Here is a 15,797-nt window from a genome sequence, read left to right on the forward strand (position 1 = left end):
GGTAGTGGTCGACTGTTTGAACGTGGATGTCAACTGCATCGTTTAAAAAAGCATCAAATTCATTTATTTACGCTTTTTAAAGCGTCAAATTCATTTATTTACACTTTTAAAAAGCGTAAATCATTTTTTTGAAATTTACTAAGCATTTTTGTTAAACGAAAATTATTTTTCGGTTGATTATTATTTTCAATCCCACCAAATACCGAAAAATACCAAAGTCATTTTTCATAAATTATTTTAAGCGGAAACAAACCGCCAAAGGCTACTTTCAACAGTCTTAGCCAATGAGGCTTCGCCACGTCACTCACTTCCCCCTCCTCGCCCTGACGTAATGACCGCCCTCATATTCCTCCAACAGGTATACGTACACAACCTCCGCAACGTTTCGTGTCAAAAAAAAAAAAAACCCTCCGCCCCGTTCAACTACCGAAATTACCCTCCTATCTTTCACAGAATTCCAAGCACCATTTTATTTTTATTATACAAAAACTCACGAATTTTCTCTCTCCTCCTCGAGCTTCAGATAGATAGGCAAAGTGAGCATTTTGGAGACAGAAAAACCCTCAAATCCAAACTCACAGAGAGGGAGGGAGAGAGAGAGAGAGAGAGATAGAGATTTGAGTTAGCGTTTAGGGGAATTACGGATGGAAGCAAAAGAAGAAAATTAAAATTTGTGTTGGTTATTGGAATTAGGGTTTTGGGGGATTGATTGGTCTAGGGTTTGTTTCTGTGGTATTGTCATAGGGGGTTTTGATTTGTGGCCAAGTTTTGGTGTTGCCTAATGTGAGTGGAGCTTGTGGTGGGTGGGTGCTAGGGGTTCAATGGGGAGCACGGGTGAGCCAGACCGGAAACGGCGTCACTTTGGCTCCATATCACCCACGGCTGCGGCTGCGACTGCTAAGAAGCATCCCTTCTTGCCCCTTTCCGAAGACAAAAAGGTAGGATCTTCGCGTTCCTTTTGTTTCTAATTTCTCAAAAACTATGTGCTTTGGGTCAAAAAAATTTGTGGGTATGTTTGGATTTTTGTTTTTTTCTTTTAAGTTTTGGACATTGATAGATGAATTTTATTGTTTTGCTTATCTGGGTTGTTTAATTTATCTGAAAAGCTCATGCATTTAGAGTTGATTTGAGTTGTTAGCTTGTTAGGAGCGTATAGTTTCCGTTGTTAGCTTGATAGTGTTTGTTATTAATGTTGGATGCTCTATTGGATGACCTGAAATTTGTACTTGGGAGGCAGCTATTGCCCTTTATATGCTTGAATTTGATATTAATGTGATCTTCATGGCTTAACGTTATATTAATCTGAAATTTGGTTAGATCGTGATCATGTTTTTCTTAGCATTGTGCTTTTAGCCTGACAAAGGTTTGAAACTCAGTTCTTTGACTAGGACAAAATGGTTTTGATTGTTAGGATTTTGAACCCACAATTGAATCACTTCTTTTGAATTAACTTCCTACTTTGCCAGTTGGAAGAACAATATGCAGTGACATTCACTTATAGCATGATAATACAAAAGCAATTTTTTCACATCAAACAACTTTTATTACTAGCGGGTAGCAAAAATGTAGTCTTCTAGATTAACTTGTGTGTTTTTACCTTATGTTTTCTGTTACCAATGATGTAGCTTGATATTACTGTTCTACAATATCAAAATCAAAGGCTTGTACAGAAGTTAGAATCTCAGAAGGTTGAGTATTTTGCACTTGAGAGTAAATTCTCTCAACTGAAGCAGAAGCAGCAACCGTATGATTCTACATTAGCAGTGATCAATAAGTCCCTGGACAAGGTAACAATAATTTCTGTGTACATTCCTGTGCTCTTTAACAGTCTTCGGCAATTCCTTTGTGGGTTTTTTGTATATATTGATTGATGGTTGCTTGACTCATATTGTTTACATCAGCTGGTTAATGACTTGGAATCATCTTCCATCTGTACAAGAGAGTTGAATATTGAACAAGATGGCGAACATCTGCCGAGTATGGAGGGTGAGGATCAACTGCGTTATATGTTGTTTTGTTGCTTCTTTTGTGGTGGTACTCCTATTTGATTAAATGCTTAATTTATTCTCTGCGCCTTGGGATTAGTTTTCTTGTTTGTTGATAGCATCTTAGTATTGAAATTTGTCGTGTAATAGGAGGTTGGCTAAACACTTTTGAGTTTTGACCTTTCTTCTGATACCTACTTTCATATTGTAGCGGTTTAGTTTAATGATATTTCTTTTGGTTCCATAAAAGGATGTGAAGGATACCTTTAAACAAGCAATATAGGTTAACCAGGGTTCATTTCTTCAAAGGGTTTATCATTCATCAAAAAATTTCTCATTTTCTAATAAATTATTATTCATAATAATAAAAAAAAATTCTTCAAAGATGTTGATCAGATCAGAGATCTTCACTGATTGGAAAGGAATATAGTTCTGGAAATCCTTTTATGCATCTTTTGCTACTAATGATTTACTCAGGTGATAATGGTGGGCTATGTTTCTGTGACTGTTTCTCCTTGTACTCAAAGCTTTTGAATCCCTTATATCAGGGAATTTTTTTATTTATTATTATTTTTTTTAATTTTAAACTTAGAAGATACCCCGTCTTTCCAAGTGTAGCCCAAGAACTCCAAATCTGCAAATATGGTTGCAATTTGGAATTAATTTTGTGATCTTTGAGTGAGCTTTCTCAATATTATATTCATAATCAAATTGGCCTTGTTTGTTATAAAACCTTGTTTTAGTATAGTATATCATGGAACCACTCCACAAATCATGCCAAAACCTGCTTTTAGACCCATCTCACACCTCATACCTAACAAATCTAGAAAAGACCCCCACCCACTCCTAATGTTTTTCCACACCCCCACCCTAAGCGGCCCAAACACCTCATTAGAACACCATCCTCCCCTTGTGCTACCATATTTGGTTTATTTTTGTGTAGATGGCCAATTTGCAATATGATGATGATTCTTGTACGAAGTGTAATTTCTTTTTCAATCAGGTGCATGAAGTTTATACTTCATGGGGGGTTATCTTGAAATGTTATTAATGTGATGATACATTGTTCTCTAATGATTTTCTGCTCTCTTATCATCTCAAGCTCTCCCTCTTCTAGATTTTAGTTTAATCAATGCCATTTGTTATTCCGATATATAATTTCCTTGCTTCCTTTTTCTCTGTTTGAATGGAACTGAAGTCTGATTTTGTGCTGGTTTCACAATATCTCTTTTCTATATTTGAGGGGTCTGTGGTTCCTAGTCTGCGAAATTGTAGATTTGTATCACTAGCAAATGTCAAGAAAGTGTTATTGTGGAAATGTACTTGCTGACAAGGCTGTTTTGAATTGCTTGTCAGATGGGGTTTCATCTACATTTAAGGATGCTTTTCTTAGCCGACTCATAGAAACCGGTGCAACCGAAAATTCCTCAACATATAATTGCACAAATCATATGAAAGAAGATAAAGAAACTGCCTTTGAGAAGACTAGGGACATTTTATGCAATATAGTATCTGCTGTTGATAACGTGTGGTATCTGAAGGATGGATTACCTGCTGCAGTGTTGAAGGAACTTCCAGAGGATGGTAAGGATTAAGCGGGATAGATAAATTTCACATAATTCCTGTTCTGAGATATTTTGTCCTCTTGAGTTATCCCTTAGATCTATGCATGTACTGCTCCTTTTGCTAGGTTCATGCAGGCAAAAGGCATCCCATGATTTAGAGAAAGAAGTTAAGAACTTGAGATTGGAATTTAGTGATCTTCATCTGAAGCACAAATCACTGGGAAGGGAACTGCGGAGACACCAAGACATTGATGCAAAAAGTAAAGCTAGGATTAAACGTTTAAAAGGTAACTTTCTTATTTGTTTTATGATTGATCATTTACCTTTTGAAATTGTTGATCATATGAGTGAATCTTGAATGAGAAATCTGAGTATTTATGGGTTATGATATTTGTACTCCTCATATACAGCCACAGTTTCAAGTTGAAAGTGAGAATTTAAAACTTGGTCGAAATTTCACACGCTTCAACCCCCCCCCCCCCCCCCCCCCCCCAAAATCCAAAAAAAAAAGCCAACCCCTAAAAAGAAGTTGATTTTTAAAAGAGGGAGCTGGGTATTGCTGTGCAAGGCATGCTAAGGCATTGTCACTACTATGTCATTATTGTAATAGGCTTAAGGCATGACCTGTAGGCCTTGGGGGAGGGGGAGGGGGGTGGGGTTTGTTACATGCTCTTAATTCAATATTTGTATGTGCGCCCTTATGTACTCGGACACATACATATGTATAGATTTGTGTAAATATAGGAAGCAGATATTTATTCTTTCTAAAAGTGTCTTTGTGCGGGTGTCAAGGCTGGATTTGTCCAAACTTCGAAACACATTTAGCTTGACTTAGGAGTGTTCTATTGTCTGTCTTCCAAGTACATGCCAATTATCATCATCCAAGTGGCAGTTTTATGCTTTGCATATCACAATTTTGGTCATATGCCTATTTTATAACCTATAATTGAGATCTTTGAAAATCTGACCAGTATACCATTTACTAATAACTGAACATTGTATTGAACCTTTGTGATAGATTAAAGAATTTTAGAATTAAAACCTTGGATGAAACTGGATATGCAATATGCATGGCATAATAATTTGCAGTGATTTGTACTCTTGTCAATGTCTTGTTATGTGAACTTAGTACAGTAGATATTAAAAGGCTTCTTAACATCACTTATAAAATTGTGTTTAAGCTTCATGCATTATTTGTAACTGATGATGAGGATTTGCTTTTCTGAATTCTTTTTCCTTTGCCAGAAAAGTTGATATTTATTTTCTCCACTCGCATAATTCGCATGATCCTAGAAAAGCATTTTAACAATGGTATTGTCAATTTTGTAGTTGAGTTGCGTAAATGTCAATGCATCTGGCATACTTATCCAAAAAAATAAAGTCAAATGTGTATGGCATGGCGGAAATACTGAAGCTTATTACTTTTGCAAGTTATAAATGATAAACAAGCATTAACAGTAAATGCAATAGTTAAATATTTGAGCTCTTGAACACAACCATTTATTTTTGAGTGCTGCCCCTTTGCATTCTTTCTTTCTTTCTCTAAAATAATGATAGATAAGCACGGACATGAAGACCTATATGTACATATACATTGGTTGATCTCTTGAATTGCCTACTGTACTGAGTCAACATGATGAGACAGAAATCTGTATGAATTCTTGATTTCTTATCCCCTGCGGCTGGGTGGGGGCCGCAAAAATGAAAAGTCTCAAAAAAAGAAATAGGTTTTTCTTCTTGGTGTTTGTTTTTCATGGTATTAGTGTCAGTGAGTGATATTCAATTTCATTGGTTTTTGAAGAGGAATTGGAGGTTACACTGGCAGAACTAGAAGAAAGTAATTGCAATTTAGCATCTCTTAAAGCACAGAGAGATGCTGCAAAAGGGGCATTTTTCCCTATCTTAAATCAAGGAAATAAGCACATTGCCGGAGATAGGGTCAAAGATAAACAAAAAGATCTGCACGATATGGAGTCCACTCTCAAAGAACTAATGGTAATTTGTTCATCTTGGGGCTTATTTTTATTCCTTCATCTCAGACTTTGTTTGAGCTTTGTCGAACAATTGAAAAAAATCTAAAACTGAAAGAGACAAGCGTGCTAATTTTTTTGAGCTACACAGGACCAAGCTTCATGCCGGCAAATGGAACTTAAAGGTCTTCATGAAGAAAGGATAAAAATATTAGAGCAGTTATCTAGTTTGCAGGTTAGTTTTCTTAAAAACATTGATTTCTCTGTTGGTGCAATACTTGCAAATATTTCTTTCTAAAGGATCAATTTTCAAGTACATTTCTATTTATCCAGTCACATAATTTGAATGGAGATATTTCATGACAGAACACATTGAAGAACGTGAAGTGTATTTCATCTTCCAATGCTTACCTCCTGGTGAGAGATCAAATAGAAAATTCAAAATCAGAAGTTTTGCAGTATCAGGCCTTATTTGAAAAACTACAGGTTGTAACTGGTCGGTAGTTTCATTTATGCCTTCATCTACCATCTTTGTTGCAAGGGTTTGGTTCTGATGCTGACCATCAATTTTCCTCGGGAATTGTAGGTTGAGAAGGACAACCTTGCATGGAGGGAGAGAGAATTGAATATTAAAAATGACATAGTTGATGTTTTTCGGAGATCTTCTGCAGTTGCTGATTCCAGAGCGACTGATCTGAAGATAGAGATACAGAGACAAATTGAGGAAAGAAATAGGATTGAATCTAAGCTGAAAGAGGAATCAAGAGAATCAGGTTATAAGAAATCTGATGTTTTTTTTTTAATCATTGAACATGTGCTTCTGTATCACTGTAGGGTTATGCTGCAATAGTGACGAAGATACCCTGCATTGCAGGAAGAAAAGAAATTATTGCAAAATTTAAAACCTTGGTTTCTTCATTTCCTGAGAAAATGAGCACTATGCAAAGTGAATTAAGTAAATACAAAGAGGCTGCTTCAGATGTTCATTCTCTTCGAGCTGATGTGCAATCCCTTTCTAGTATTCTTGAGAGGAAGGTGGGGAATTTTTTTTTCTTCGTTTAGTCAAATTCTTGGATGCAGTTCAAGGGCTTCAAGCTCCTTTTCTTTTTTACCTTAACAGGTGAAAGAATGTGAAACTTTGTCTGCCAGATCTGCTGATCAAGTTGCTGAGATGCAAAAGTTACAAGCTGTGGTAGGATATGCTTTTGGTACTTGTATTTGGTCCCTAACTATCGTATGGAAAAGGATGTGCAATTGTGTTGTGAATATTTCTTATTCATTTCTGCACTCATGTTAAGGATTGTACGACTTATGGATATAAATTTATTGTAAAGTTAATTTATACCATGTAATTACCAGGTTTGAGTAAATTGCTACTTATGTGAGAAAAAAATAGTTCTCTGTAGGCAATACTTGTGTAAACATGATGTACCTGGTTGATAGTGTGCTATGATGGTTATTTATAGAGTTTTGGAGCAAAGACATTGTGACTCATTGAACACCGTTTTCTGGACTAGGCATGATAGTTCTGGTCCTCGAAAACACATCTTAAATCAGGAGGCCGCCCTATTACTGAAGGGGCAGCCATTACCGGAAATTATATCTATGAGAACTACTTTTTGCCTTTTCTTTTGAAAAAGAGGAAAAAAAAAGTATATAATCTACTAATGATTTGGCTTTAGTAAGTTTGCCGATTCTCTGTTGCAGGTCCAAGATTTAAAGGAAAGTGATCTGGAATTAAAGTTGATTTTGGAAATGTATAGACGTGAATCCACTGATTCAAGGTTAGAGAATCTGCATGGATCTATTTTTCTTTTTCCTTCACGTTTCTGATTTGATATACTTTGGTAAATGCCTAAAACTTCATCCAAAGCTGATTTTGAATGTTCTGAGGATTCTTTCTTCGATCTTCTGGTGTATGCATGTGTGTGTGAGTGTGTATAGGAATGAAACAAAATCAACCATGAATTTCTTAACTGAGTAAGGGGCTTCATCTTTAACTAATTGCAAGATCCTGTTATCTTCTCGTATACCACCTACTTAATGCTGATTCTGGTTCTGGTTCTGTAATGTCATTATGTTGTAAGCACTGCATGCTGCATAAGCTAATTACGTGTCATGGGTTGCTCGGATAATGTGAGTTATAATGATTTGATGTGTATTGTCATGCTGTCACTGTTCTTAGAAGTTTATAATATCTGCAGGGATATCATGGAGGCCAGGGATTCGGAATACAAGGCATGGACTCATGTTCAAACTTTGAAATCCTCACTTGATGAGCACAAGTTGGAATTGCGAGTCAAGACAGCAAATGAAGCTGAGGCTATATCCCAACAAAGGCTTGCTGCAGGAGAAGCAGAGATTGCTGACCTGAGGCAGAAGTTGGAAGCTTCTAAAAGGTGTGATCTGCTATGAGATTTTTTTTTTTTTGATAAGTAAAATTAAGATATCACAAAAGCGTAAGACACCCCCTATAAGCATGAAGTATACAAGACAAGTCACCTAATTAATAGAAGCAAAAAGAAGAAAATCATGATAACTAATTACCAAAGAAGAAACATAAGCAGTTGTCCAAAGACACAAAGTGTTGAAAAAAAAGACTTGTTCCAAAGTCCTCTCACGGTCCTCAAAATTTTTATAATTTCTTTCCCTCCATAGACACCACAAAAGAGCACAAAAGCACCATCTTCCACACAGCTGCACTCCGAGTGCTGTTAGCAGTCCATCAAGCATACAAATCAACTACTTGTCTAAGCATAACCCAAGACAATCCAAATCGACTGAAGAAAACATTTCAAATGGTACAAGCAACCTTACAACGAAGAAGAAGAAGATGGTCCACGGACTCCTCCATTCCTTTTGCACATATAACACCTATGATCCACAATGACACGTCGCTTTTAGAGATTATCCATGGTAAAGATTTTTCCTATGGCCGCCAACCACACAAAAAAAGCCACCCTCAATGAAACCTTAGTCCATCAAACACTTTAATGGAAACAGAAACCATCATGACAAACTAGACAACCTTCTTTTGGAAGGGACCCACCGGAACTTGTTTTCCCCTTCCCGTCTCATTCTCGCTAAATACAACATCTTGAAGAACGAGGCAAATGCATCCACCTCCCAACCATAAGCCACTAGCAAAGCTCACATTTCACTAAATGACACCTTCAGAAAAGTCCACGTGAATCGCAACAAAAGCACCCTTTGTGCAAGCAATACTAACGTAAACTGGGAAGGATGCTATCCTTGAGGGTCATATCTCCACACGAAAGATCATGCAAGAATCTAACCTTGGAGCCATTTCCCACCTCAAATTTGGTGTGACTACAAAACTTCCCCCAACCCCTCATTCTTTTAAGCTGCTGCTACTGTTGAACCCTCTTTTTAGGTTCTTTGTATTTTTCAACTAAAATATATTCTATATAAATAGTGTATGCAACCTTTTCATTTTTGGGTGTGTGGATAGCTGCTTTCAAGAAAGAAACTGGAGATTCATATTAAGCTTAAGAAGTTTTTGTTGATTGGTGTTTGTCTGGAAGAAATAATAGACCCTGTTTTGCTCGATTAATTTTGCTAGGGAGCTTTTCAGATTAGATATTTTTTCTACTCCTATTTCGGTTATATAGTATGATGTGCAGGGTGGTTGTTGAGATGTTGTAAAGTGGAATGATTGGGATGTAGCTATATTATAAGTAATTTGACTTTTTGGCATGAGATGATATTAGCATGTTTGAGGTTGTTGGAGTTACCAGGGATCAAATTAAGCTTCTATTTTTGAGAGAATGTTTTGAAAGCTTTTTGACTGAATGACTATGTCAAGCATCTTCTTTCATTGTCCCCTTGTATATAAATTTATTAGTGATTTACACCTTGGCACTTTGAAAAGAATTTTACCTATCAAGAAACAACCATTAGCTGTTAGATTATTAAAAAGATCATTGCAAGAGGTTCATTGTCTTAACTAAACCTGCTCTGTATTCTGTTTGAAGATTTCAAAGCTTCATTTTATCATTAAGTGTTCTGATGATCTGTAGTACTTTATGTTAACTGCACAAGCTGATATTCTACCATTAGCTTACTATCGTTTGAACATAATAATTGTGTAAAAGGAGTTCTTACCAAATGTCAAGTTTACTGCTATTCCAGGGATATTTCTAGACTTACTGATGTCCTAAAATCCAAAAATGAAGAAAATGAAGCATACTTATCTGAAATAGAGGTTAGTTTCTTGGTATCTTATGTGGATGGGATCTGATGAACAATCATGAAATTGGTCTAATTACTGGTCTGGTTTTTCCTCAGTCAATTGGACAGGCTTATGATGATATGCAGAATCAAAACCAACATCTTTTGCAGCAAATTACTGAGAGAGATGACTATAACATTAAGGTAATTGTCTATCCCTCCATTTTCTTTTAATTGATATAAAGTGGTGTTTTTTTCTTCTTCTTGTTGAATTTTTGTGACCTGTTTGGTTTTAACTTATGGATATTGATATCTCTCGTGTGTGCTTCATTGTTGCAGTCCAACATGAAATAATTTACTGCTTATGTTTGTATTAGTATTTTCCTATTAATGGTCATTTTTCTTGATTGCAGAAGTTGTAAACTATTCTTCATATCGATCTCTGTTTCATGAGGCATGATCCTGAAGAAACTATCCCACTCTATGGTTTATATATATATAAGTAGCTCTATGGGGTTAAAAGTGTTTGTGTTTGTGTTGAATGCATCAGTAAATATAAATCAATTTTCACTTTTTACTCAAACAAGACTTGGTTGACATGCTTTAGGCATGTTGTACTAATGACAGACAGGAAAATGAAAAAAGGGAAAAAGGGGGGGGCGGGGGTTGTGGCTTATATCTTTTAGCAATTGGGGCATGCGTTTGTGTGTTTCACATATCCTGCTTACTCCATATCTCAAATTGGTGCAAACTTTACCTTTTGTGGTGCTATTAGTTGAGGGCTTCTTGGGACTTGAGACTACTTTCAGGTTTCAGCTTATATACTTCGAAAATGTAGAGACATTGATGGTGGAGCTACGGAAGCGTTTGCTCATTACTTTATATATGTGGATAGCGTCTCCGTTTGAATGTTTTTACTTATGCAGATTTTTTAAACTTATTTTTTGTTTGTTCCTTTTAGGGCACTCTTGCATACTTCATGTGTATTAGGGTTACGCCCCTCTGCACTTTATTAATAAATTGACACTATTTATCAAAAAAAAAAAAACATGTATCTTGCTTGAAATAGAGTCTAAACATGATAGCATTAGTGCCTGCTTGGTAAAGCATTTGGCACCTCTACATCTGCTTTTCTATGGGAAAAGTAGTTGCGATGTGTCTGGTAAAAAAAACAGTAGATATTTGTGGGAGGCAACCACTGCCCTGCCACAGATTTGGGAAACAGTGATTGGGATTGCTTTTAAAGCTGCCGTGTGGGCTGCAAGAAGCTAGGTTGGGTGGTCAAAATTGTCCATATGTTTTTTTTTTCAAAATTCCCATCATAATCCTTTATATTTTTCCCCAGTAATCCCATGATATCCATTTCAGACAATCCCAACACGTATAACAATGACTATCAAACACTCAGCAAAGCATTTCAGCAGCAACAGCTGCTTGTACAAGATATTTGCCAAACAATTTTTTGGCAAAAATGCTGCAACAGTTTCTGCACAGCAATTCTATCCCAGCAGCTGCTGCCAAGATACATTATCACGAAACTGACACAATGTGTTTGCTGGCAATAGACTTGTGCCACAAATGTCAGCGGTGTTGAAAAAGTTTGTAACAATAGACTTGGGCATGTTTATGGCTTCGGTAGAATAGGTTTAATCTGCAGCATTGTACAGTTCTATATGTTGAGAGAATTTTTGCGTACACCTACAGCATTTTTTGCCATTCAGACCTCTGTAAACATGTCTCTTGATTCACATTTTGATATGTTACATTGTGGATTGGGTGTGTATTTTTTCTGCTTTTAGAAGGTCAATTTATGGGTTTTGCTATTTTTGTTTCAGCTTGTCTTAGAGGCTGTTAGGGCAAGACAGCTGCAGGATACTTTACTCATGGGCAAACGAACCATGGAGAGGGAGGTTCAGCAGGCCAATGCATCTCTATGTTTTTATGACATGAGAGCTGCTAGAGTCGAAGATCAGGTATTTCTCAGCCTTATTTTTTAATTCGAATTGATAGCAATGGGCAATGTGAATATTTTGAGTAAACTATATTTTTTGCTTTGCAGTTGAAATTCTGTTCAGAACAAATTCAGAAACTTGCAGATGATAAGCTTCATAGTTCATTTTCTTTGGAAAATACACAAAAGAAATTGTTAGATGTGAAAAGATTGTCTCAGCAAGCAAAGGAGTCACTGGAGGAATTACAATCTAAGGTTGAAAGAAGTCGAGCGGCTCTTGTTGGGCTGCAGATAGAACTAGAGAGAGAAAGGTACAGAAAATATTGTACTTCTTTTCTTCTGATTTCTGCAAAGCGGCAGGCATTGACCCATTTCTCATTCTTTCTCAGGTTTGACAAGAAAAGAATAGAGGAGGAATTGGAGGTAGTAAGGAGAAAGGCTTCACGTCTTAGGGAAGAGACAGAGGGCTCATCAGTTGTCGAAAAGCTTCAGGAGGAACTACGAGAATATCGGGAAATACTGAAGTGCAGTATCTGCCTGGAGAGAACAAAAGAGGTAAATATTTGACTTGTGATTCTACTTTTTTTGGGCTGTTGTTCGTGATGATTATTTTGTATAAAGTGATGATTCCACTATGGTTTCCAGTTGTAAGAAGTAGATATACTATTGGAGTTAATGTTTGCTGTGCACTTTTATCCTATATGAATGATTGAAGAGTTTGGTAGTTTGAATTTCATTTTCTTGCTTTTTTTTCCTTTATGTTCTTGGAAATGAAAAACATGAGAAAGAGAAAGGCGGGTTGGAGGGGTGGGGGTAGGGGGTGTATTTGGAAATGGTTAGTGTTTTGCAGTTTGTATCCATGGCCTTGTATTTTTGTAGTTTTTATTCTGTCATGATGCAGTAGTATAAAACTTGTCAACAAAAAAGAATGACGGTCCTAGACAATGATGAAAAGAAATTTTAATGGGCTCAGCCTCATAAAACAGACATTGAACTTTGATTGCTTCAGCTACATTTTATCATGCATTTGGTGAATCTACCTATGCAAGACTAGCCTTTTTTGGAAGCAAGCTCCGTTTCCCCTTTCTTGGCTCTAGAGCATTGTGCATTTAGACATTATTCATGCAAAGCTAGGGGAAAGATATGGTTACAGTTTCTATGGATTCCATGACATAGTTTCTACTAGATTGCAGTTTCTAATGTTGTCATCTCTTGACTATCAATTTTTTTTTTTTTTTTAAATATCATCAGTATTGTTAAAGTAATTTATTTCTCCTCTCCTTGGTTCAAACAAAATTCCATAATCTGATAATGTCAATTTTTTGCAGTCCTTTCTCTTGGATTTCTTAGTAGATATTCTTTGTTCATTTGTTGTGCTCATGCAAATAATTGTCGCACATAGAACTCAAGTTTGGGGAATATACTATTTTCATCCCAAAAATCTCACTGTACTTGGACTGATTTTTATACTATTCTTTGCAAAAGACTGATTCTTACATGAAGCATCATTAAAAGCAGGAAGGCACTAACAAATACACCTAGCTAGAAAGAGTCGTGCAAACTAAGCACATTATAATCTAAAATAGTTGGCCAATGATAAAGAGTTTTGAAAAAGAAAAAGTTAAGTTCCACCACCGTCCTCTCATTGTCTTTAAAACTTCTATCATTTCTTTCCCTCCAAGACATCGCAAAAGGCAAGACGAAACTATCTTCCACACAGCTGTGCTCTGAGGACTGCCTCCTAGCGCTTTCCAACAGGGAAAAAGGTCTACTACTCTCTAGCATGACCCAAGCTAGCCCAACACGGTTGAAAATAACACTCCACAAGGCACTGGCAATCTCACAATGGAGAATGAGATGATTGACAAACTCTCCACTCTTACTCATACAACATCAGTCCACCACAATAACATGTTTCCTATGGTTATTCATGATTAAGATCTTCCTTAGGGTGGTTGTCCAAGCAAAAAATGCCGCTCTGAAGTGGACCTTATTAAGCCAAATTCTCTTCCTAGGGAACAGGTGCTATCATGAGGTATACATTATAGAATGTTCTAACGTCAAACACCCCTAGCCCCTCTTAGGGATCCCAATGGAGCTTGTCTTCACCTCTCTGTCTCAATCTAAAAGAGTACTAGTTAAAAAACGTAGCTTGATAAAGCTTACATTCCACTTATGGGAATCATTTGATAATTCCAAGTAATCTGCCACGGAAGCATCCTTTACACAAGCAGTACTATACGAATTCAGGAAAATGTCCTTACGGACCTGATCCCCATACCATTTGTCATGTCAGGATCTAATTTTGGAGTCATCTTCCAACTCAAATCTATTATGACTAGGAACCAGCTTACTAGGTGAAATTTGAAAACATCACTCAGCCCGCCACATAACAAATCCAATTGTTGTTTCCCTATGCGACTGGAAACACCAACAAGAATGGGGAAAAAAGAGACAAGGAATACGTGGGCAATTTGGATTAAGTGCTCTTTATTAAAGTAATCCTTCCACCCTTAGAGAAGTACATTCTCTTCCATCCAGCTAAACGACGCTCAATCTTTTCATTAACACCATTCCAAATAGACTTGGCCTTAAAAGGAACTCCCACTGGAAAGCCAAAATACTTCATAGGCAAAGAAGACACCGTGCAACCTATAATATTTGCTGGCCATCAACATTATTAACATTACCCACAGGAACCAATTTTGACTTAGTGAAGATAGTTTTCAAACCGAAGACAGCTTCAAAGCATAAGAATAAGGCACGCAGAAAGCGTAGTAGTTTTGGGTTTGCCTTACAAAAAAGTAGGGTGTCATACGCAAACAAAAGATGGAAATATGAATCGCATCAAAGTTCCTAGACCCCACAAAAAAGCATGAGAGAAAGCCTCTATCTACAATAATGGAAAGCATTATACTCGGAGCCTCCATAATTATGACAAATAGCAAAGGACATAAAGGATCACCCTGTCTCAAACCGCGAGAGTTGCTGAAGAAATGTCGCCATTTTGGATTGCGCATTGTATTTCTTCGGTGCGCTTTTTTGTTTCGGTGCGCAAAAGACCAATTCAATCTTAAATGCTAATCAATCAATAATATGTAGTGTAAAAATCAACAAAATTGATCATTAGGTACGCAACTTCAAATACAATGAATTATTATTGCAAAAGATATTATGTTATTAATATGTATGGCCAGTGATTCATCCCAAAAATCTGACATGGCCAACCAACCTAATCAAAACTTAGGTCTTGGGTTTCGGAAAATCAACCCAGTAGACTTCAGTTTGTGTTAATAATTTTTTCAAGGGTTTACCTTAGCAGTACCGCCCCCTCTCAGCCTCAAAGTAGCTCCCAAACACCATATCTGCTGGTGGTTTGAGTGGTGCTGTCTCTGAGGATTTATATATTTCAGAACCGAAGCTAAATTTTAACAGTATGGCTCAATTGGTTTTTGTGCTGCTTTGAGGTTTGATCAAGAATAGGGTGCACTACTCCAGTGAGTGCTTGGAGTGAAAGTCATTCTTTATACAGTATTAAGCAGTTATGCCATTTTTATCAAATTATTTTTAAATATTGTTCTTATACTTTTTTTTTTCTCCTTCAGGTTGTTATTACAAAATGCTACCACTTGTTCTGCAACCCCTGTGTACAAAGAATTACTGAAAGTCGCCACCGCAAGTGCCCAGCATGTGCCACAAGTTTCGGGCCTAATGACGTCAAACCCGTTTACATCTGACAGGAAACTGAGGAAAACTTTGTTTTCTGCTTCTTGAGGAGGCCTACAATGCTGTCCTTAGGTGCATATGACCTGGTGCACATGATCGAAGGCTTGATATGTGGATACCAACAGGTTCACATGTATTGTTATAGTAGAGAATTGTAGAGAAATAACATTGGCAAGAGCCAGTCAAGCTCTTGCCCCGTTAGCAACCAGTGGAAATCATCTTAATTTTGCTGGTTCTAGTTCTAGATTGTTGATTTTACAATTTTTTTTTTTTTTTTTTTTTTTTTTTTTTTGGTTTCTTCGAGTTATTGTATTTATTATGTTTGTTTTCTCATTTAACTGTTTGGAGCGCCTGGAATCTTTCAATTTATTGCAGATTAATCAGAATTAGCCCAATGCTTATTCCCAGA

General features: G+C 36.7%; 1 protein-coding gene across 1 annotated transcript; it reads left to right on the top strand.

The window, feature by feature from the left end:
- The first annotated feature begins 480 nt into the window (after positions 1 to 480).
- On the top strand, positions 481 to 15,797 carry LOC133879620 (E3 ubiquitin-protein ligase BRE1-like 1). Its single transcript, XM_062318254.1, has 19 exons — positions 481 to 938; positions 1,626 to 1,787; positions 1,902 to 1,986; positions 3,342 to 3,569; positions 3,676 to 3,837; positions 5,352 to 5,545; positions 5,672 to 5,755; positions 5,887 to 6,006; positions 6,107 to 6,293; positions 6,395 to 6,555; positions 6,641 to 6,712; positions 7,228 to 7,304; positions 7,725 to 7,919; positions 9,673 to 9,745; positions 9,829 to 9,915; positions 11,547 to 11,684; positions 11,771 to 11,973; positions 12,052 to 12,217; positions 15,268 to 15,797. The coding sequence occupies exons 1-19, from the start codon at positions 822 to 824 to the stop codon at positions 15,397 to 15,399; spliced, it is 2,643 nt and encodes an 880-aa protein (XP_062174238.1). The 5' UTR covers positions 481 to 821; the 3' UTR covers positions 15,400 to 15,797.

Source organism: Alnus glutinosa, chromosome 10 (assembly GCF_958979055.1).
Source record: "Alnus glutinosa chromosome 10, dhAlnGlut1.1, whole genome shotgun sequence".
NCBI classification, from domain to species: domain Eukaryota; kingdom Viridiplantae; phylum Streptophyta; class Magnoliopsida; order Fagales; family Betulaceae; genus Alnus; species Alnus glutinosa.